Source organism: Musca vetustissima, unplaced genomic scaffold, assembly GCF_032173495.1.
Source record: "Musca vetustissima isolate MV318-11 ecotype Yass unplaced genomic scaffold, APGP_CSIRO_Mvet_v1 utg5215, whole genome shotgun sequence".
Classification (NCBI taxonomy): domain Eukaryota; kingdom Metazoa; phylum Arthropoda; class Insecta; order Diptera; family Muscidae; genus Musca; species Musca vetustissima.
This window is the reverse complement of record NW_026880291.1, coordinates 182445-206840: the sequence shown is the minus strand read 5'-3', so window position 1 is coordinate 206840 and position 24396 is coordinate 182445. Positions and strand designations below refer to the sequence as shown.

The 24396-nt window shown below is 34.4% G+C and overlaps 1 protein-coding gene across 1 annotated transcript in view; it reads left to right on the top strand.

Moving 5' to 3' along the window:
- LOC133325828 (uncharacterized) overlaps positions 1-24396 on the top strand; it is a 57196-nt gene that overhangs the window by 3112 nt on the left and 29688 nt on the right. The window contains exons 2-4 of the mRNA XM_061534548.1: positions 3582-3707; positions 3783-3827; positions 23766-23950. Of these exons, the coding sequence (XP_061390532.1) occupies positions 3582-3707; positions 3783-3827; positions 23766-23950 (356 nt within the window). The remainder of the gene's footprint in view (positions 1-3581; positions 3708-3782; positions 3828-23765; positions 23951-24396) is intronic.

Sequence of the window (24396 nt, the reverse complement as noted above, 5' to 3'; positions counted from 1 at the left end):
TGACGTTTTCGACGTTTACACCTTTTTCACAGTCGAAAACCTAAAAATTCGTCTCACGGACCATCCCTGGTCTCAACACTTGTCTATACTTATAGTCACATAAGTACTTATTATAAATGCAGCCATAATTCTGTGTCATTTGCATCCCTACATTCTACTGCATTGAATTTTTATAACCATCCACTTGAATGTTGGCATTGTTGGCCACTCGGTCACATGGCTGATGGATGGATAGATGAATGAATGTGCCATTGTTCTCCAACATATTAGCTTCCTCTATCTGCTTACCTCCCTGTACCACAAACATCTTCTCCACATTAAAAAATAATATATAAGTATGTAGATTTATGCCGCCGCCATTAGATTGAGGTCACTTTTTTCCTTTCCAATTCATTTGTTATACGCTTCTGGTTTTCTGGTGATGATGGTTTCCCATATGCTGCCAGTTTATTTGTCTATTTGCTGGTGAGTGCATCAGAGCACTGCAGTCAGTGAAGACTTGGCACATTTCAGTTTTGGCTTTATGATTTGTTGTGGTTATTATCATACTATTTTCGTGTGTTTTTTTTTTGCTCTTCCTCGTTTTCATTTCACTTAAAATTTCGTTTACTCCAAAATTGGATGGATGGATGAATGGATGCAGTCAGTGAGTTCATGTTTTTAAGTCAAAATGCACCAAGAACCAAATGCTTTCATTTCTCTTCCATGTGAATGGGAGAGTGTGGTGTGTGTGTATGTAAAATAGTGGTTTATAGTTTATTTATTTTTGATTTTTTGTTTGTTTGCCTTTTGAGGTCAAAATGAGTTTTTAAATTTTGTTTGACTAATGTATTTTCTTTGTTATTTGAATGGAAACTGTTTGCAGACCAGAAATAAAGATTTATCATCACAACATTGAATGATTACTTTGGGTTTTGAATTATTATTTCCACTTTGTTTTTGGTAATGAAATGGAAAGTTTGGATAAATGTATGCGTGTTTTTGCCATTAAATATATAGAAATTTATTGTAATCATTTGTTATCATGAAATGAAAAATTTTTGTAGATAATAAAAACAAAATTTATTAATTTTTTTGCCAAGGAAAAATGTGGAATCATCGGAGTAATTAAATACAAAAAAAAATGGAAGTTAAGAAAGCGTTTTCAGATTCTTAGAGAGTTTTCGCAAGGAATATTTTTTAAATATTATAAATTTTCACAAATGTGTTCGGTGATTTTATTATACCCTTCTCCACACTGTGGTACAGGGTATTATGTTTTATGCATATGTTTATAACAGGCACAAGGAAACTGAGTCGATTTACGCATGTCCGCCTGTCCGTCCACTGATGTTAAATTGTAATCAAAGTACATGTCCCATTGGTGAAATCGGTTTAGATTTAGGTATAACTTCCATATTTATTATCGTCCGATTTTATGAAAACGGTGCACGAAAGTCCCTATATATCCTTCGATTTGTACGACAATTGCCATTGTGCACCAAACTGAGTCTTAAATGATGTGTGCTAAGTTTCCTGAAAATCGGTTCAGATTTACGTATAGTTCCCATATATATATTTTTTCCGATTTTATGTAAATTGTGTACCAAGGCCCCTATATATCCTTCGATTTGCATGAAATTTGGCACAGCGTACTGAATTAAGTCTGAGATGATGCATGCTATTGTTATTATCGTCCGATTTTACGAAAACGGTGCACTAAAGTCTCTATATATCCTTCGATTTGTACGACAATTGACATAGTGTACCAAACTGAGTCTTGAATGATGTGTGCTAAGTTTCCTGAAAATCAGATCAAATTTAGATATATATATATATATTATATATGTATATATATATATATATATGTAAAGTGGTGCACCAAGGCACCTATATATGTTTATAACCATTTGCACGAAATTTGGCATACACATACTGAATTATTTTCCGAAATCTCTTGCTAAATTCCTTGCAAATTTAGAATTGACATATAGCTCCCATATATATATTTCTAAAATTTTATGTAAATGGTGCACTAAAAACCCAATATATCCTTCCAAAGTTCAAATTTACCAAATGCGAAATTTGGCACAAAGTAAGTTTCCAAAAATTGCTTCAGATTTTTATATAGCTCCCATACATATTTTCACATTTTATGTAAATGGTGCACTATGTTCATTAAAAAATATATCCTTTTGGTCTGCACGAAATTTGGCTCAGAGTTGAACTATTCCAAAACTTTTCGCCTAGAATGATGTGTGCAAATCGGTTCAAATTTAGATATAGATCCCAAATATATTTACGTTAGATGATATGTAATTATACCCTTCACCACACTGTGGTACAGGGTATTATGTCTTTGTGCATATGTTTGTAACAGGCAAAAGGAATCGAGATAGACACATGGTTCCTTTTGAGAATATGCATAGAATCACATTCTGGGTCGATTTATGCATGTCCGTCTATCCGTCCGTCCATGTATTTTTGTGAGCAAAGTACAGGTCGCATTTATGATCCGAATTGGATGAAATTTGGCACAGCCCATTGGTTTGGCCCAAGGACGAATCCTATTGAAATTGGAGAAAATGGGTTAAGATTTAGATATAGCTCCCATATATATTTTCGTCCGATTTTAGGTAAATGGTGCACCAAAGTCCGTGAAAATCGTTAGATTTGCACCAATTTTGGCATAGCGTACTAAATTAAGCCGACAATGATGTGTGCTAAATTTCGGGAAAATCGGATCAGATTTAGATATAGCTCCCATATATAATATTGCCCGATTTTGGGTAAATGGTGCACCAAAGTCCCTGAAAATCAATAGATTTGCACGAATTTTGGTATAGCGTACTGAATTAAATGTAGAATGACGTGTGATGAGTTTCGTGCAAATCGGTTCATATTTAGATATAGCTTCCATATATAGTTTCGTCCAATTTTTTCGATTTGAACGAAATTTTGCATAGGGTAATGAATTAGGTCAAGAATGAAGTGTTATAAGTTTCGTGAAAATCGATTCAAGTTGAGATATTGTTCCCATATATAGTTTCGTCCGATTTTATGTAAATGGTGGACCAAAGTCTTTATATATCTATCGATTTGCACGAAGTGGTGAAGGGTATCATATAGTCGGCCCAGTCCGACTTTACTACTTTCCTTATTGGTTTTATTTTGTCAGACTTCAAGTCTGGACTCTCCCGACGACAAGATTAGATCTGATTGTACCTTATAATAGAAATTGAAGGAACAATTCTTGTATTTACAAAAAGTGGTGAAGGGTATAATATAGTCGGCACCGTCCGAATTTTGAACTTCCCTTATTGGTTAAATATACAATACTCCCCTCCTTTTCTTTTGAATTCCCTTCCCCCACTTCCACCTAATAAATATTCCAATTAAATTGAATTTTGTAATCAATTACCAACCAATTATTTTTCCGAATATGAAATGGTACTACGCAACGATCTCCCCTAATGCAAAGCATTTTTTTTATGGTTGGTAAGAAACATTATTAACCAACCTCCGCTAATAACAGAACAACGACCCACCTATCTCATCAACGTAACATAATTTCTATCCCTTGAATTGTTGTTTCCCTATAGATGTAAGAAGCATGGCTTTCCTTTTCAAATCAATCAAATCGATGATAGTCATCATCATCATCGCCATCATGGTCATGGTGATGATGATAACGATTGTCATGTCAACGCAATACAAGGAAATGTAACGCTTACGATTGTTGTTATTATTGTTTCATTTAAGAAATAAATTTCCATTTTCTGCGTTTCTTGGTTCGTTGTCAGCGTATCCCACAATAGCAACAACAACAACCACGACAACAAAACAATGTAAGTTGCATTTTGTCATTGATTTTGTTGTCTGCTTTATTCATCGTCGTTTACCACTTATCTTAAAGTTTACACTTGAATGAACATTGTTACAAATAGGATGGGACGATAATGGCTGGCAGCGTGGTGGTATAGCTAGCTGGAAACAAATCACATTGCGTGGTAAAGGCAGATAAACGAACAAACTTCGTAAAGAAAATGTATTCATATTTTACGAAAAACAAGCAGGGTTTCTCTTCCCTCCTATTTCAAGCAAATGTTCATCACGAACTCTCTCGACCTCACCTCAGACGAAAATGCCGTTCTACACTTATGCGGCAAACATTGATGATGGCGATGGTGGTATGCATCCAACCAACTATCCATCCATTTGAACATATGGTCGTTCCCTCGGTCGGCCACAAAACGCATATATTGTAAATTTTCTTTTAACCATGATGAGAGGTGGATTATTTAGATGAATGGGGTTGGGTATGAAATTCGAAATGCAATGGATGACCGACGAAGAATGAACCGACCAAAGGAACAACGAAGCGTTTCAATGGTCAATGGATTCGATTGTACCATTTCGTTGTGTGGATAAATGTCGGCTTTTCACCATTTGATGATGATCACTGAGCTGGGCAACGGTGATCGCTGTGATCTTCGGCTCCTTCGTTTTATGGAACCATGTATTATCATCCATGACGATACGTTTATTTTTGTCTCTGCTTCGTGTTCCTCTGCTATCATAGGCATTGTTGTAATAAAAATAACCCAACCATAAATTGTACGTCTTAAGGTTTTCCGTTATATGTTAATGTTCGACCATCGTCGCATCAATTTTTTTTATTCCTGTTATTTGTTGGATTTTATTTTTGTTTAGTATAGCATCACATATCCCATCCGTTTAGAGAAGAAAGTAGGCTGCCAATGGCAATTAGTTCCAAAAATAAAAACTAGCGAAACCAAATGTTGTTTTAGTAAACCCAGCCTGTCATTTAAATGTTTATATATATGTAGATACGTGTATTGTAGGTATAAAGTTTGTATTTACCATTCTAATATCTATGCGAACTAATTCGATAAAAATAAGAAAATAATTGCTGGAAAATGAGTCCGTGTTTGTTGCAATTTGTTTTGTTTGTTTGTCTTGTCTAAAACCTATCATTAGTCCTTTTATGCAAAATGAATTCGCCAGTGCGATTTTATTAAAATACGAGGTGTAGTTACAGAAAAAAGGTTGGAGAATCGGGACCGAGAAATTTGTACTCGTATTTAGGGTATTAAAATATTTGTGGATGGCTTTTCAAATGCAGTAGCAACCTAGAAAAATAGTATATTCATAAATGACCATCAGAATTTTTACGACCTGCAAAAGTCCACGGAAAGGATATGTGTTCCTACAGAACCTTGAAGGTTAAAGTCACTTTTTCCAATCGAAGTGGCTGTCATGTGGTCTATCGTGTACTCAGATTATGACCTACTTCTATGCATAAAATGTTTCATATGGGTCCATTTTATTTTACATAACCCTAATTTAAAACTCCCTCCAGATTTCAGTTTGTTTGAAGGTTTCATCCGAATTTTCAACCAAATTGGCTGTACTACATTGACATAGTGGGAGTTTTGCAGTATACACAATTTCCCCAGAACCATATAAAATTAATGTGTAAAACCTGGAGTTTAATCGTGGTCAACGATCGCTCAAAGTCGAATGAATATCTTGCATGAACTATAAGATCGTCACGACATTGTACATTTCGAGCTATGCACTCGATATTGCGTGAACATTAGGTCATGAAAAGGTTTTATTTTCGTTGGATCCTGCATAAAAACTCAAATCCTTTTTTTAGAGAAAAAATCCCTTAGTCTCTGATCCCTAAGTCTCTGAGACACTGAAAAAAACCTCAGGTTGCTGAAAACACTTTTTTCTATAAAAAAAAACTGAGGTCGCTGAGGACACTTTTTTCTATAGAAAAAATAGTCCTCAGCGGCCTAAGGAATTTTTCCTGAGGTTCCTGAGGACAGTTTTTTCTATAGAAAAAAAAATTCCTCAGGTCTCTGTGGACACTTTTTTCTATAAAAAAAAAAATTCATCAGGTCTCTGAGGACACTTTTTTCTATAGAAAAAAATTCCTCAGTAGACTGAGGACACTTTTTTCTATAGAAAAAAAAATCCTTAGGTCTCTGAGGACACTTTTTTCTATAGAAAAAATCCTCAGTTCTCTGAGGACACTTTTTCTATAGAAAAAAATTCCTCAGTTCTCTGAGGATACTTTTTTCTATAGAAAAAAATTTCTCAGTTCTCTGAGGACACTTTTTTCTATAGAAAAAAAATTCTCAGTTCTCTGAGGACACTTTTTTCTATAGAAAAAAATTCCTCAGTTCTCTGAGGACACTTTTTTCTATAGAAAAAAATTCCTCAGGTCTCTGAGGACACTTTTTTCTATAGAAAAAAATTCCTCAGGTCTCTGAGGACACTTTTTTCTATAGAAAAAAATTCCTCAGGTCTCTGAGGACACTTTTTTCTATAGAAAAAAATTCCTCAGGTCTCTGAGGACACTTTTTTCTATAGAAAAAAATTCCTCAGGTCTCTGAGGACACTTTTTTCCATAGAAAAAATTCCTCAGGTCTCTGAGGACACTTTTTTCTATAGGAAAAAAATTCCTCAGGTCTCTGAGGACACTTTTTTCTATAGAAAAAAAATTCCCCAGGTCTCTGAGGACACTTTTGTCAAAAGAAAAAAATCATGAGGTCCCTGAAGACACTTTTTCCAAAAAAAAATCCCAAGGTCGCTGGCGACACCTTTTTCTATAGAAAAAAATTCCTCGGGTCTCTGAGGACACTTTTTTCAAAAGAAAAAAAAAATCCTGAGGTCTCTGAAGACACTTTTTCTTAAAAAAAAAAATCCATGGGTCTCTGAGGACACTTTTTTCTATGAAAAAAACCTCAGGTCTTTGAGGACACTTTCTCAAGCCACTGGGGACACTTTTTATAGAAAATAATTCCTCAGATCAGGAACAAAAATCGCAAAGAAAGGGTCGTGTCGTTTTAGGCGTTTATATTATCGTCACATGTAACGACTAACGGATCATTGCGAAAACCTATGGAGAAAGAGCTTCAATGCAAAGGGTTGAATGTTTCATGAGCAATTCTGGTCATATGACAATCTTGGAAAACCTATGAGCAATTCCGTTTGAGTAATGTTTTCTTTTTACATTTATACCCATATGGGACCTATTAAAGCTCTTATATTCAAAGAATATATATTAAAGCTCTTATTCAAAGAATATATATTGGAATAATTATTTTCATAGAATAGTTATTATTCTAGAGAATAGAAGGCCATACCCTATACATATTACATATCCATCCCCAGAATACCTAATAAGATCTGAGCATAACTCTGTCATTACATATATATGAAATAAAACTTATATTCCTTACCATCTGACCCTCGTATATATCGCTAGTCCCACTATAAACGCAAAACTATAAATTTTCATAATGGCAGGCAATTGTACATTCACCAAAATTAAACGGAGGGGGTCAGGCATGTTCATTTAAAGACCCCCTGCAAGGGAACACATTAAATTTATTGACTCTAAATGCAGTTTTATTAGGCAAAACATTTGCAGCAAATGGAAAACAAACAGAAAGGGCCAAGGCTTAAAAAATTCCAAAATTTTCTAATAGGTAAATTAGGTACAGAAGGGTATGCAGAAAATGTATTTTTGTAACAGCAAGTGAGATGAAAATAAGTAACTGAATTTATAAAACAACTACAATTCTAATATTAATTATATATTGTGCCACTATTTAAATTTAATTTGTTTATTTTTCTAATATATGGTCATACTAGTTTATATATTTATAATATCCCCCTCCCATGGAAATTCTAGCTCCGCCAACCTATAATTTCATTTAAAAATGCATTTACGACTTAGACATTCTGTGTTCATTTGCCAGTTAAAAAGAACGGTAATTTAAAGTTAATTAATGCCATTGAATAATGTATGTATTATTTAGTTAGTTTTTTTCGACTTAACATTGAGCTGGTTAGTTCGCCTGGCTGGCATTATGCCTCGTTATTCATATTTCAGTTTCAGTATTTACAAAAAAACTAAAACAAATAAAGTGCGAATACTCCAACCTTGAACCACATTTCATTTCATTTGTTTCTATATGGACGAGTACCGAACGACCGACCGGCCGATTCACCGACCGACAGCTTGGACGTTTGCATTTCAATTTGAAATATAAAATTGGGTGCGAGTACATTTGTCTGTTTGTTTGTTCATGTTCATGACTAATTGTAGGCCATTATTATTTGTTTGTTTTTTCAGTTATACGTACGTAAATATATACCTATATGAGGAGCAGTATAACATACTTAATTTGCTTAGTGTCGGTTTCAGGTTGTTGGATTCGTTGGTGTGGTGTGGCGTGCCTTGTTCTTTACTTAATCCGACAACCGTACCATAAAATTTTGTTAGAAAAAATAAAAAATAAATTTTACATTGCGTTTAGTTTTTTGTTAAGTGAAATAAATTTAAATATACTTTGCAATAGAATTAAAGTCGAATTCAAGGTTAGTTGTAGTTACTTAACAATTGAAATGAGCATACACACAGACTTTTACATAAATACAAAAGAAATCTTCAGTGATGTATTAAGTTCTTTAACAATAAAATAAAAATAAAATTTTTGGCTAAGGTCAGTTGAATTACGAAATTAGATTTTCAAATAAGATCTTAGAGCAAACATGAAGTTGAAAACGCACAAAATAAATACAAAATAGAACATTGTTTTGAATAATAAAAAAAATAGTTAGCTGGAATACGTACAGAAGTTGCATGGATTATGACCTCCAAATTTTGAAGGTAAATTTAAAAGGGTTCCTATCCCTGAAAATGAAGCAGACAACTAAAAAGTGCAAACGTCTTTTAGTTCGACCGATTTTCGCCATAATTAAATTTTGAATTGAAATCTAATATTTGAATTGAAATCTAATATTGGTGTTACAACCTCTTAAGCCAAAGCTCACTTCTATCCACAAGCATTTTTTATACCCTCCACCATAGTATGGAGGGTATATTAATTTTGTCATTCCGTTTGTAACTCATCGAAATATTCATTTCCGACCCTATAAAGTTTATATAGGGTCGGAAATGAATATTTGATCAGGGTAAAATTCTAAGACGATCTAGCCATGTCCGTCCGTCCGTCTATTCTAATCACGCTATCTTCTGAAGGAATTGAGATAGGGTGCTGAAATTTTGCATAGGGTTGTCTTTTGTCTGCAGGCAGGTCACGTTCGAAGATGGGGTATATCAGTCCACGTTTAAGCATAGCTCCCATATAAGTGTACCCCCCAATTTTCGGTATTTTGGGGTTCTTGAGCGCGTTTTTCAACCGAATTCAGTGAAATTTGGTACATTGGATTCTTATTGAGTACTAAATGTCTCCACAAAAAAATATAAATATAGGTCCACTTTTTCTGGTAGCCCCTATATAACGGTACCTCCTAATTTTCAGTGTTTTGGGGAGTTTTGATCGTATTTTTCCACCGAATTGTCTGTAATTTAGTATTTTAAGTTCTTAATAGGTTCCAAATATCTCCACAAAAAATTATTAACATCGGTCCATTTTTTCGGGTAGCCCCCATATAAGGGTACCCCCAATTTTCGGTATTTTGGCGTTTTTCAACCGAATTCGCTGAAATTTGGTACATTGGGTTCTTATTGGGTACCAAATATCTCCACCAAAAATTATAAACATAAGTCCATTTTTTCTGGTAGCTCCCATATAAGGGTACCCCCGAATTTCGGTATTTTGGGGTTCTTGAGCGCGTTTTCAACCGAATTCGCTGAAATTTGGTATATTGGGTACCAAATATCTTTACTAAAAATTATAAATATAAATCCATTTTTTCTGGTAGCCCCCATATATAGGTACCCCCAAATTTCGGTATTTTGAGGTTCATGAACGTGTTTTTCAACCGAATTCCCTGAAATTTGGTATTCTCCCTACCAAACATTATTAATAGTCAACCCCTTTTAGGGGTAGTCCCCATATAACCCCATTTTTTATATTAAAATAATTACATCTAAGTCTATTTTTACACGGTCTTTTTGTACACGGTTTTGATATAACACGGTTTGAAATTTTTTATATTTTTTTAGATGATTTTATTTTTTTTTTGTCAAATTTAATTTTTGCGAGGTATGTTCATATCACAAAAAAGTATTTATGAAAGAAAAAAATTCTGAAACCATCGATAGTATCGATAGTTTGCGAACACTAGCTTAAAGATTTAAGCGAATTTCCCTTTAGCGCGTACAAACAATCAATGTCTTTTTTACACGGCTTCTTCTGGAACCAATCTACCGTGTAAAACAGACTTAGGTGTATCTGATTTTTCCGCGTTTTGGGTTTGGTTCTAACACTCTGTTGTAATCATTTCACCTGCGAAGGATATCGAGATAAAAAAACTAGAACGTACGGTTCGATAATGAACTATATGTGAACTGTGACCCGAATTTAGGTTTAGCCGTAGTCCCTGTGTGAGAGGTACCAGAAGGCATGGACCGATATTCCCCAAATTCGGACTTGAACTAAGATTGGAAGAAATAATAAGATGGGATGAAATCAAATTTTTTTGAAACGGATTTGGTCCAAAGAAACATGGAGTCTAGAACCAATATTTCGATGAGGCACATTTTCACCGTGTGAAAGTGTATACGTACTAATTAGCCATAAGGTTGAGGGTATAATTTGTAGAAATGTCGGTATAGGTCAATAACTATGGTGGAGGGTATCCAAAGTTCGGCCTGGTCGAACTTAACGTTTTTTCACTTGTTGATATCTCAACTCTTTCATTTACCCCCACCCCATTTTACCCTAACAAAATCTAATTTATTAGAGCCGAGTTATTTGAAATGCAAAATTAATTAATCGCCTTATTTTATTGATATGGCCAATTCATTTTACCTGATGACAGATGTGACAATATATTTTCACATTCAAAGTTCTGTTTTCCCCCCATCCTCTCTCGATGTTTATTAATTATTCACTTGTTCGTGCTCGTACGCCACTTCTCCACAAACCATTATTTATGAACAAAATACCATCCACTCACTCACTGTTTTGAAATGAAATACATTTTATTTATGTTTTGGAAGTTTTCAAAGTGAATATTCTCAGCTGAATACATGTACATTGGAAAATTTATTACTCTGTGTTAGTATGCTGACACTGTAAACCTCCCCACCACGACCCAAAAAGAAAGTGTCATTGTGGCCCAAAGGCATTCGATATTGGGTGACAAAACATGCAGCTCCATTGCCCTTTACAATATCTGACTCCTTCAAGGGTGCAAAGCAAAAATGTTTCTTAAGTAAAATTATCATTTATCATAGACATGATTTTGCTACTCTTGTTTTTGTTGTTGTAGTTGTTGCTGATGTTTTCTTTTCCAAAAGGCACCATTGGCCTTTGCTGTTGTCATATCTTCTTCTGTTGTATTTTTTTTTCTAAAATGAATTATGAATGATGATGATTATGATGGTGTCATGCCATGAATCCTTGATGTTCCAAGGACCTTTAGATATTTTAGAAGCTCTTTGTAATTTTGTCAGTGTCACAGTGTAAGTGTGTGTGTATTATTTTTGCACAGAGAGCCATAGTCTAAAACACTGCAGACATTAAAATAATTGTTTTCATTTATGAATTTTCTTCTTTTAGTTTGTAATACAAATTTGAATATTTATGATTTTTATAAGAAATATCATCCAACCATCATTATCGTCATCGGTGTCGTTTTCATTGTCGCCAAAAGAAAAATAACCAAAAAAAATTAGCAGACATTAATCATAACATTTATGTTTATCTTTTTTATGCACTACATTTTATTTTGTTTGTATATCTTATTTTGTTATTCTTCTATATTTGTTGACGAAGTCTGGTAATATTCTTCAAAGGTCAGTGACGTTTTTTAGAGGTAACGACTGAAAATGATTTAAAGGATATTGACGTTTTTCTGGCCAAGTTCGAGTTTTTCTATCTCGATATCCTCCGAAAGTAGAATGATTACAACAGACGGCTAATCGTCTTAGAATTCCATACTTTGTAGAGTAAGAACTTACAATCCCTAATAACGAATATTCCCCATACTGTGGTGGAATACACCTATATGGGGACAACCCCAACACACAAAAAAGATCTGTTAATTATTTTAATATAAACCAGTAAGGAAAGTAGTAAAGTCTGACTGAGCCGACTATATGACACCCTTCATCACTGGTATATTGTACATATGTAACCTTACAATTGCATGTTAATGTTCCCTCGAACGAACATACTCATGACTTTCTGCAACCTATAAAGTCGATTTAAAGTCGTCTTCGTACCATGGGACAAATTTATGGAAAACGATTTATAGCAAACTTGATACACGCTATTCACAAAACTTAACACACATCACTCTAGACTTCATTCCAAATTTCTAGACGCTATGCCAAATTTCGTGCAAATTGAGGGATACAATTGACCTAAAATCGGTAAATAGTGTAAATCTGAACCGATTTGCACGAGATGGAACCTTCACCACACTGTGGTACAGGGTATTGTGTCTTTGTGCATATGTTTGTAAAAGGCAAAAATAATCGAGATAGACCCATGGTTCCTTTTGAAAATATGCATAGAATCACTTTTTGAGTCGAGTTATACATGTCCGTCCACCAGTCCGTCCGTCTGTCCATGTTAAATTGTAAACAAAGTACAGGCCGAATTGGATGAAATTCGGCAAAGCTCATTTGTTTGCCCCAAGGACGAACCCTATTCAAATTGGGAAAAATCGGTTCAGATTTAGATATAGCTCCCATATATATTTTCGTCCGATTTAAGGTATATGGTGCACCAAGTCCCTATTTGACACAGCGTAATGAATAAGGTCTAGAATGATGTGTGCAAAGTTTCGTGAAAATCGGTTCAGATTTAGATAGAGCTCCAATATATATCTTCGTCCGATTTAAGGTAAATTGTGTACCAAAGTCCTTATATATCTTTCGATTTGGACGAAATTTGGCACAGCGTACTAAATTATTTCTAGAATGATGTGTGTAAAGTTTCGTGAAAATTGGTTCAGATTCGGATATAGCTCCCATGTATAGCTTCGCCCGATTTTAGGTAAATAGTCCGATTTGGTGCACCAAAGTCCCTATATATCTTTCGATTTGCACGAATTTTGGTATAGGGTACTGAATTAAGTCTACAATGATGTTGCTAAGCTACGTTAAAAAATCCATAGCAGGGCCGATTGACACAACGTACTGATGTAATATAAATTTGTCTCTGGTAAGTTTCCCTGAAATCGGTTCAGATATAGATATATAACAAAGAGCGTCGACTGTTAGGATACATATGTAGAATATACCCAAAGTGGTCGGCCCAGCCCGGCTTTACTACTTTCCATACTGTTTTTTGTTAATTTTACAAAAATTTGTCTTCAAACGTGAATGTAATTTACTGTATCTTGTAGCCTTTAGATTCTATGCTATGTTTCTTTTATAAAGATCGCAAGATAATTCGCTTAGGACCAAATTTGGCACGGTAGTAATTAACGAATTTTTAATTCGTTTTATATATGTTTATGTAAATCATAATTTATGTTTTATACACATGCTATTATTCTTATTAAAAATGTACTTTTTTCTTTTTGTCATCTATTTTCATTTTTCAAATTGTCAACCAATGAACAAAAATCAATAATTAATAATAGATAATGATCATAGATTTATAATTTATAAGCCAAAAAATTCCGCTGACATGCCAATTCGCAAGGAAAATAGGGAAATAAAAAAATATACAAAATGGCAACATTAAAAAAAGAATAGTTATGGCTAACCATTTTGTATAGCTTCCTAACATTCAATGTTCCACAATGTAATACAAAGTCCATGTTATGTTGTTTCTCTCTCTCTCACACTCTTCTCTAAATGACCAGACATTAAGAAACTACAAATTTCGTCGAAGCACGCGATAATTAAATGGTCATAACTTACATGAATATCGTAAATCTAGCAATTATTTAAAAATTTCATTTATACACAATTTTTTATAGGAATTTATGTTAGTTTTTTGTTTTGTTCTTTTTTTTTACAAGACAATTTGTAATGTTTTGTTGTCGTCGAGAAACATAAAAAACTAGAGGCGTTAAGAACTAAATTGAATTTAATTGTGTACTTTGTCCCATACATTTGTTTTCAGCATTTTCTGATTGCCACAGTGAGTGAGGGTGACTAGAATTTAATGGAAGAGCAAATTATGTAGCAACATTTTTTTTTGTTATTGTATTCAAGATGTGCGACAATAAAGCAATTAGTAAGGATTTGTTATTCTTGGTTGGGTAGCTGTATATTTTGTATATTTTCTGATATTTAGAATGAGAATGTGGCAGACCTCCACTGTTTTGTCATTAAGAAACTCTTTGTCTGATAAATATATTATTTTCCACTTATGTGTTGGTAGCATAACTCGTATATTAGATTGGCCCCTACGATATTTACGCATTACATATCAATGAAGATTTTTTGTAGATTAACATTGATCCTAAACATTATATAGAACATTGACATCATGAGATATAATCAGTCGTTGAGAAATAATCGTATGGAAGGGAAATTTTCTTGATTACTAAAAAAACTTCTTAAGAAGCTATAAAAATATGACTTATATTATTTCGGATATTTATTGGGAATTGTAAACAAAGTGCAGGTTGTATTTATGATCCGAATGAGATGACACAGTTCATTTATTAGGCCCAGGGACGAAACTTATGAAATGAGAAAAATATGATCAAATTTAGATAATTTAGTTTATACGATTCCACATTGTTCGCATTGTTTATCCGATCGAGACAACATTTTGCATAGCGTATGTAATTAAGTACAGATTGACACGTGTGAAATCTGCTCAAATTTATATTACCTCCCATATATATATTTTCGGACGATTTAATATAAACGGTGCAATAGAGAAACATAGATTGTCCAATTGACACAGAATAACAACCAATAACCACTTCTTGCATAGACAGTTCCTACCCACTACAGCATTGAATGTGTTCCTCAAAAGAGTTCGCCTAAATAAAAAAAAATCGGAACACCTTTCGTTGTCTTTTATAAATTTACAATAATTCAGAGTGCTTTAAACAGGGATGTATCTCTGACCCTTTTTCCTATAATATGTGATGTAGGGTATCACCACAGAAAGGAGGGTATATTAAGTTTAATTTTCCGTTTGTTACGCATAGATATAATTATTTCCGATCCTATAAACTATATTCTTGATCAACGTAAAATTCTATCACAATGTCAGTCTGTCTGTTGTAATCACTTTTTCCTCTAAACGAATTGAGATAGATCGTCAAAGAATTGTCTTTTGTCTGTAGGCTGATCAAATTTGAAGGTGAACTATATCGGCCCACGTTAAGGCATACCACCATATAAGGGTACCCCATAATTTTTTATTTTTTATTTTGGGGTTTTTGAGATAGTTTTAACGATCTTGAGATCGTTTTTGTAATATGGTATTTCGAGTTATTATTGGGTACAAAATCTCTCCACTAAGAATGATAAATATGGATTCACTTGTTCTGGTAGGCCCGATTTTTCTGTTAGCCCCCATATAAAGATACTTCAAATTTTTGACATTTTAAAGTTTTTGGCTGCGTTTTTAACCGAATTTGGCACTTTGCGTTCTTATTGGGTACCAAATATCTCCAATAAAAATTATAAAAACAATTCGGTAGCCCCCATATAACGGTACTTCCCAGTTTTCTATATTTTGGAGTTTTCTGAGTGTGTTTTTCAGCTCTTGAAGTGTTTGAGAGAAAAATTCTCCGGAAGATATATAGACCGATTTGCGTCAATGGTGAATATCGAACTGTAGCAACTACATTGACTAGGTCATGTTGTGAGAATGTATGAGGATTCCCCCCTCAAAAGGCATATAAAAGCGAGCCAAGTGATGGTTTACGCAGAAGGGGAAGGCCACGAATCCGATGGAAAGATCAAATAGAAGACAACATCTCGGAACATGGATGTTGTCACAAGACCGTCGCGCTTAGAAATATTTTTAAGCTCGGCTTATGGAACAACCGTTCTGTCACAAGCCAGCTAAGTAAGTAAGTGTAGGCCAATTTTTTCGGGTTGCCCCATATAAACGTAGCCTCGAATTTTTGGTATTTTGAGGGTTATAAGCGCTTTTGAAAAATGCGGTATTTTTATGTTCAGCATGAAGGAAGGAAATATTACGTTCAATTGGGCATAGCACCTCATATAATGATAACTCCAAATGTTCAGCAATTTCTACATGATGTAATCAATATTGGTCCCGCTTTAGGTATAACCTCCAAGAACGTGGGCATACCAAAAATGTTTTTCTGCATTGAAAATTGCCATATTAAACAAGCAACCCCCACACCACCTACCGAAAAAATATCTTGTTTACGTTGGCAATAGCCTCATATAATTTTGCCCTCTAACTAGCAGTATTTTGAATATTTTTATACACATGTTCCAACCTGCCATGCGTTGTCAATATTGGTCCACATTTTAGGCGTTTTAGAAAAACCCTTTAAAAATTGCTTAAGGGGACCCCCCCATTCTCGGGGTCAAAAATGTTGTTGATATAATTCGAATCTACACTAATTAAAGAATGTCCCTACAAATTTTCAAATGAAAATCTCAAGAACTCTTGAATATATAGCCGATTTATTATGTCAGCATCAAGTGACGGCTGAAGGGCTTCTCAAACTTTAAACGCATTTTTCTCTAAACATTTTTTTGCGAATGGCGGGCACGATAACTCAAAAACTAATAACCCAATCGATTTCAAATTTTTACACGTTTTTCTGTGAGTATATAGCTGTCGTATGAACTAGGATAAAGCAAATCGGTGAAGATCTTCCTTATTTTTTAACTTGGGTTTTGGTAAAAAATCGGTGATTTTCCAAAATTTTTTTTCAAAGGAATTGGAATTTTCGGATTCCGATGTTCCAGTGAGGAGTTATCATGCCCGCCATCACAAATAAGGACTTTTCTTTAATTACAAAAAACAACAACAAAACAACTACAAACATTTGTTGTAAATTATTTTTCTTCTATTTTAAATCTTCAATTATATATGTGTGAAGTTACAAACCTTAACAAGCATTGGTATTGATTTACCAGCCCATTGAAAATCTTGAAAAATTAAAATCGAGAATGGGTTGGTTTCCCTTAAATTTGTATTTCGTGTACATTTTGGTTTATAGCAATCGTTGGTACAATTGTCGGTATAGGTCCACTTTTTAATATTTTCCCTATTTCCCACACTTTATCCATTACATCTGAAGTCTCAACAGTATAACTTAGTTCCTCTTGTGGTGGAAATTTTAGGATGTTTATATTAATAACTCACTTGTACTTACTAGTTTTTATATATGTTCATCTAAACCACCCTAATATACACTTAATATATTCCTAATTAGCTCTACATATTTTGCCTTCATCATCGTCTACTACGCATTTGTTGTCTCTTCAGAAAATATTCACAATGCTCATCAGTGTTCATTTCTATGCAGATGTGTCTTGATGTTCATATCATATTCAGTCAGAATGATGACATTAATAGTAGCTCTGGTTACAGCGTTTGTCATATACGGCTATATGTATATCACACATAATTAAATAAATTTAATAAAATTTAACTTTCAACACACACTGTTGACAATCTTATCATGCTTTTACAGTATTCCACAAAGGATACAAGGAAGGACATACATGAATGTGGGGGATAAAAGGGTAAAAAAGTTTGACTATATAAAAAAAAAATTTTAATTTTTATTAATGATGAAAATTATGGTTTTAGGGGAAATTTAGAATTAAACAAGTGAAAAAGCGGTAAGTTCGGCCGGGCCGAACTTTGGATACCCTCCACCATAGATATATTGACAGGTACTAGAAATGAAAATATAGGGAACATACCAAAAAGTGGACCTATACCGACATTTCTAAAAACGGATTATGTAAACCATAATTAAAAATTTTAGAAAATTTTAAAGGATAATTATACTCTCAGCCTTATGGCTAATGAGGGTGTATAGACTTTAACACGGTGAAAATGTGTCTCATCGAAATATTGGTTCTAGACCCCATGTTTCTTTGGACCAAATCCGTTTCAGAAAATTTAGATTTCATCCAAACTTTGCCCATCTTATTATTTCTTCCAAGCTTAGTTCAAATTCTCGAACTTCCAATCAGGGGCTAGGTCTAAATGCGGCTATAGTTAATTATCGAACCTTACGTTCTAATTGTTTATCTCTCTATCCCCCGCAGGTGAAATGATTACAAAAGAGACTTAGAACCAAACTCAAAACGCGGAACAAATCAGATAACTATTTTAATATAAAAAAAGGGGGTTATATGGGGACTACCCCAAAAAGGGGGTGAATATTAAAAATTTTTGGTAGAGAGATTTGTTACCATATACGACTACAAATTACCAAATTGCAGCAAATTCGGTTGAAAAATGCGCTCATGAACCCCCAAATACCGAAAATTGGGGGTACCCTTATATGGGGGCTATCCGAAAAAATGGACCAATATTCATAATTTTTGGTGGAGAGATTTGGAACCTATTAGGAACCCAATGTACCAAATTTCAGCGTATTCGGTTGAAAAACGCGCTCAAGAACCCCAAAATTCCGAAAATTGGGGGGTACCCTTATATGGGGGATATCCGAAAAAATTCACATATGTTTATAATTTTTTGTGGAGAGATTTGGTACATATTAAGAACTCGAAATACTAAATTATAGCCAATTCGGTGGAAAAATACAATCAAAACCCCCAAAATACTGAAAATTAGGAGGTACCGTTATATGAGGGCTACCAGAAAAAGTGGACCTATATTTATAATTTTTTGTGGGGACATTAAGTACCCAATAAGAACCCAATGTACCAAATTTCAGCGTATTCGGTTGAAAAACGCGCCCAAGAACCTCAAAATACCGAAAATTGGGGGGTACTGTTATATGGGAGCTATGTCTAAACGTGGACCGATATATCCTATCTTCGAACTTGACCTGCCTGCAGACAAAAGACAACCCTATGCAAAATTTCAGCATCCTATCTCAATTCCTTCAGAAGATAGCGTGATTACAACAGACGGACGGACGGACAGACGGACGGACGGACGGACGGACGGACATGGCTAGATCGTCTTAGAATTTTACCCTGATCAAGAATATATATACTTTATAGGGTCGGAAATGAATATTTCGATGAGTTACAAACGGAATGACAAAATTAATATACCCTCCATACTATGGTGGAGGGTATAAAAAAATATAACAATAAAAAAATTCCAAAACTTTATTTCTTATCTGTTTACTGTGCCGGGATCCCAATACAAGCCAAAGGGAAATGATATAGTTGATTAAAAAATATCTACTTTACTATTTTCTCACATTTGTACTTTCCCTTAGTATGAAGCTAATTTAAATGAACAAGACTCTATGTGAATAGTTCTCTTTCCAAGACAATATATCTCATTGCCTGCATATTTTAAGGTGTAATTTTCAATGTACATCACATTCAATATATGTTCCCTATATACAATGCTACAGAATATTATCGTCGAAAGGATGTTCGTTTAATTGGTTTCCATTAGAAAACATCAAACTTGTATGCTACACACATTCACACAAACACCCAATTCGACTTCAACTTTAAAAGGTAGCAAATACTTGACATAAATTTCACACAATATCTCATCAACACAACCGCTCCCCATATAAATACATACAAATAAGGGAATTAGCAATCACTATGTGCTGATGATGTTGGATGTTGGCCACCAGTATGATGATGAGGACAATGATGTTGAATAAAAGTAGATGATGCTCTCAACTTGTCTTGACGCTACCACTATCTATGGCACATAACAATGAGGAAGACAAATACGTAACATGTCAATCTTGTTGGTGGAGATGCGAGCATCTCTTCATCTACATCTTCAGCAACAACAAACGTTTGACAACCAATCCCATATGTAAGCAGCAGACATACATATGTGTGTGTATATGTACATATGAGGGTAACATTGATGAAATGACGTGTTGAACGACTCATATCAATTTGTGTCATACTTCTCTTACCGAAAAAGTCAATCAAACAGGGAAGACATGAAAGGAACAACAACAGCAACAACAACCAAAAAGTAGATATTTGCAACGGCACTGTCTGTTTGTGTCGGTTTATATCAATTGCTTGTCCCCGTGTGTGTCTATCACTCACTTGAATAGGTTTGGTATATTGGGGGGAGCGTAAGATAACATGCCTATGTCGTCAATAGGACATCCACAAAGCGTATTTGTCGGCTTTTGTATGTTTTCCATGTCTATCTATGTTGGAGGGGCTGTTTGAAGTTTGCATTGATATATGTCGTTACGACGCCATGAAATCGTCTCCAGCTAATTGAGGTCAACCAAATAAAAACGTTGTTAGGCGAGAAGGTGATTAACGCACCACCTTACATAGTCACAGCTGCTAAATATTTAAAGGTTAGCTAATTGGAACAAAGTTAAAGAATATAAAAATTGTGACTTTAAATTGAGGTGGTGGTAGTATCATGGTTAGGAGATACACGGGGAAGTGGTATAGTTCAACATTTTCTAAGGAAATAAATTTATCCTTTTCGAGAAAAAAATAATAATCCCTTTTCATTTCAATAAGCCGGCTAGGGTCTTTGAAATACTTATATTTGAACGGTACCTTTATACCCTCAAAAAATTCTTTCAGGATAAGAATTATAATTTTTATCCACATCTCCTCTTCGATGCAGCTAGGACCTTTAATCTAACTCTTGTGGGGCTGGACCTTTATGTATATATTTCACAACTAAGCATAAACATACAAATTATAGTCATTTCGTTTGAAAAATCTAGGACCATTCATCTAACCCCTATTTATTAGACAAAAGTGGCCGCTTGAATATTGTCTGGATTCTTCAGAGAATTTCGAAAATCGGAAAAGAGAAGACGTACCATTGTGTGTGATTTGCGACTAAAATCAGTGCATTGTTCATCGGCCGAAACGTAAAATTGATGGATCATCCGTCGTACATCTGACATCTGAAGTTGATTTGTATGTAGAGTATATTATGTTTAGTTTTCCGTTTGTAACTCATCGAAATAATCATTCTGACCCTATAAAGTACATATATTCTCGACCAGCGTAATCACTCTAGCCTCTAAACGAATTGAGATAGATCGCCAACATTTTGTATAGAGTTGTATTTTATCTGCATACAATTTAAGTTCGAATATGGGCTTTGTACATTGGGTTATTATTGGGTACAAAATTTCTCAACTAAAAATTATAAAAATAGCTCCACTTTTTCTTATTTTTCATTATTTTGGAGGATTTGAGCGCATTTTTCGGAGGATCTGTCCACAAAAAATAAAAAAATAAATGTAGGTTAATTTTTTCGAGTAACCCCCATAGACGAGTACCCTCCCTATATGCGGTATTTTGGGGTTCTTGAACACGTTTTCCAACCGAAGTCACTGAAATTTGATACATTGGGTTCCTATTGCTACACAAAAAAAATAATTATAGGTCCATTTTACGGCTAGCACCCATATAATGGTATCCCCAAATGTTCGGTATTTTGGGGGTTTTGATCGCGTTTTTGAGCCGAATTATCTGTAAGTTGGCACTGTGCGTTGTTATTGGGTAGCATATCTTTCCCCATATAACCCCTGATTTATATTTAAATAGTTAACTGATTTATTCGTCGTTTTGAGGTTGTTCGCATATATAACCGCATTCCACCGCCGCAGGGGGATATTCTATTACTCGAAATTGTCAGTTTATCAGTTTTACCCTTGAAAGTAGGGAATTCTAAGACGATTTAGACATTTGTTGCAGTCATTCTACCTTCGGAGGATATCGAGATAAAACATTAGAACGTCATGTTCGATAATGAACTATATCGGCCCGCAATTAGACCTAGCCTCCATATAATGATACCTACCGATTTTCTGTATACTTAATATTTAGTGTGAGGGATGGTATTGTAATGCGAAATGTTAGGTTCGATTAGGCATAATACACCATATAGGAATCGCCGAACATATGGGTCCCGGTTTAGGTGTAGCTTCCAGGGAAGTACTCATACAATGATTGAACCAGAAGCAACCACCCCACCTCCCGAAATAATACCGTACTTTGGTGAAAGCCTCATATATTTTTTCCCTCTCAATTGCAGTATTTTGAGGATTTTATATACATGATCCACTCTACCATGTGCTGTCAATATCGGTCTACGTTTTGGGTTTTTAAAAATCGCCATTAACATTTGCAAAACGCCATTAAAAATTACAAAAAGCAAATGGCACACAATTTTCAGTGACATTGTCCCCATATTAAGGTAGGTAGTTTGAATGCGTACTTCCTGATGGAGGATATATAAAATTAGGCCGATCGAACTTAACGAAGTTTTTATTTCTTGGACTCGAAAATAATTCTTCATAAAGGTCATTCTATTCGAAAAAAAAGTCATTTTTCCTTTTTCCAATATCTGTCTACCACTGTTTTCGCTCCATAACTACCCACTTCATATAAATATTAATTTCCAAGCCCCCTCCCCCTCTTTAAATTATCTGCAGCAGACTTATGTTTAATATTTTCATTTCGACTTTTTATGACCAAGAAAAAACAACACAAAATCATTGTCACAGATGGTTTTTTGTAAATTTGTTGTTCCCTCTCACTTACAAACGAAATAATAATATGCAGGTAGGACTAAAGAAATCATAACAATACCAACAACAGGATTTTCAGTTAGAGAGAGGGAATGTGACAATGCAAAGAATTCAAATCTAGACAAAGTTAGTATCTATGACGATGAGTGTTCGGAGTCTGGCAGCGAGTTTTTAGTGTCTGCAGATTTGTTTGTTTGTCTGTATGCCAGTCTGTCTGTCTGTTATCCTTGACAGCAAACCTAACGGTGCATAACAATAATTTTCAGTCTGGGCCGGTGAACCAAATCGAGACAGACGTGCTGGCATGTCTGGCATTCAGTTTATAGTTTATTGTTTCCGACAAAGTCAGAAGAGAAAAAAATCCATGATGATGGGTGTAGCTGAAAAATGTTCGTTGTAAAATTGAGGTATACGGGGGGAGGTGATGGAGGTAACCACCTGCTGCCGACTGTGAGTGTGTCTTTGGATGAACGAATTTACACTTTGCAATAAAATCTAGATGAAAATGAGATTAATTCCTGTTTTTGCTATTGTTGGTATTGTTTTTGAATTTCATAGAAAAGAAATCCATTGTCTTTTTGGTCCTGGAAATGAAAAACAATAGGTTTTGCAAAAAATATAGGGTTTGCGGTACAGGTGTTGCCATTGCCATAGAACATTATATGATACAGCTGATAGCTTTGTTGGAATTCAATCATGCGAATCGTAACAAACAGGAAAGTTTTGCCAAGGAAGTTAATATCTCGAAGGGAACTTTTTCTCACGTTTCATGCAGAAAGTTCGAAAAATGAAATGTGGAATGTGACATGGCATAATATTGCGTTATGAAAAATTTAATATACATGGCTAATTTTGTTATTTTTAATTTTTTTTTCGAATATTTTAAGAACCTAAGCTGACTGTCCTTTGAACAATGCAATAAATTTTATCATGAATAAATTGAGGTAAAAACATTTATGGGTATATGCTAAGGTATATATACTAATATTATTTTCTATATTTTATGAATAATTACTTCTACAAAAGCAGAATTAGTATCGTAAACTTCGCATCTGCTCCTATCAATTTTTTATATATATTTAAAAAAACTCAAAATTTATTAAATTTGTATTAATAATCAAATATCCCTCTATTTCTTCCAGATCACCCTCTGAACGTTCGGGAAAAGGTTGCTGCGGTCAATGGTTTGCCGGTCCTCCGCTACGTGCCTTAATAGCTGTGGTCGCCCTAGGCGGTGTAGCTTGTGCTTTGGGCGGTGCTGCATTGGGTGCCACCGGTTTAGCCGGACCACCCAGTTCACATTTTACAGCGGCATTGCTAATGATTGGTAGGTGTTATATTTTCTATATTTCTGTTTTATTTTTGCAAACTATAACCCAACCAAATTACAATTACATCATCAAAATTCCGCACAATTGCAATTGTTGTCCAATTCAAACCATGTCATTGTGTAAATTGTGGCACATCATTAGGGATGACAATTAATTTATTACATTGCCGCCATATTTATGACAATGGTGATGGCTGTGATGACACTATTTCGTCTCCCTTGTCATAATAAAAATAAATTTGTTTATAGTTTTTGGCATTTATTCAACATTTTTAATGTTTATTTAATTTTTTTTCTGACTGGCTGGCTGCTTTGAATCCAATAAATTTAAAGGGGTATTAAAATGAAAATTATGAAGAAAAAAATTCCTCAGAGTACTTAGGTCTCTTGTTTCTATAGAAAGCAATTCCTCAGTACTCTGAGGATTGTTTTTTTCTATAGAT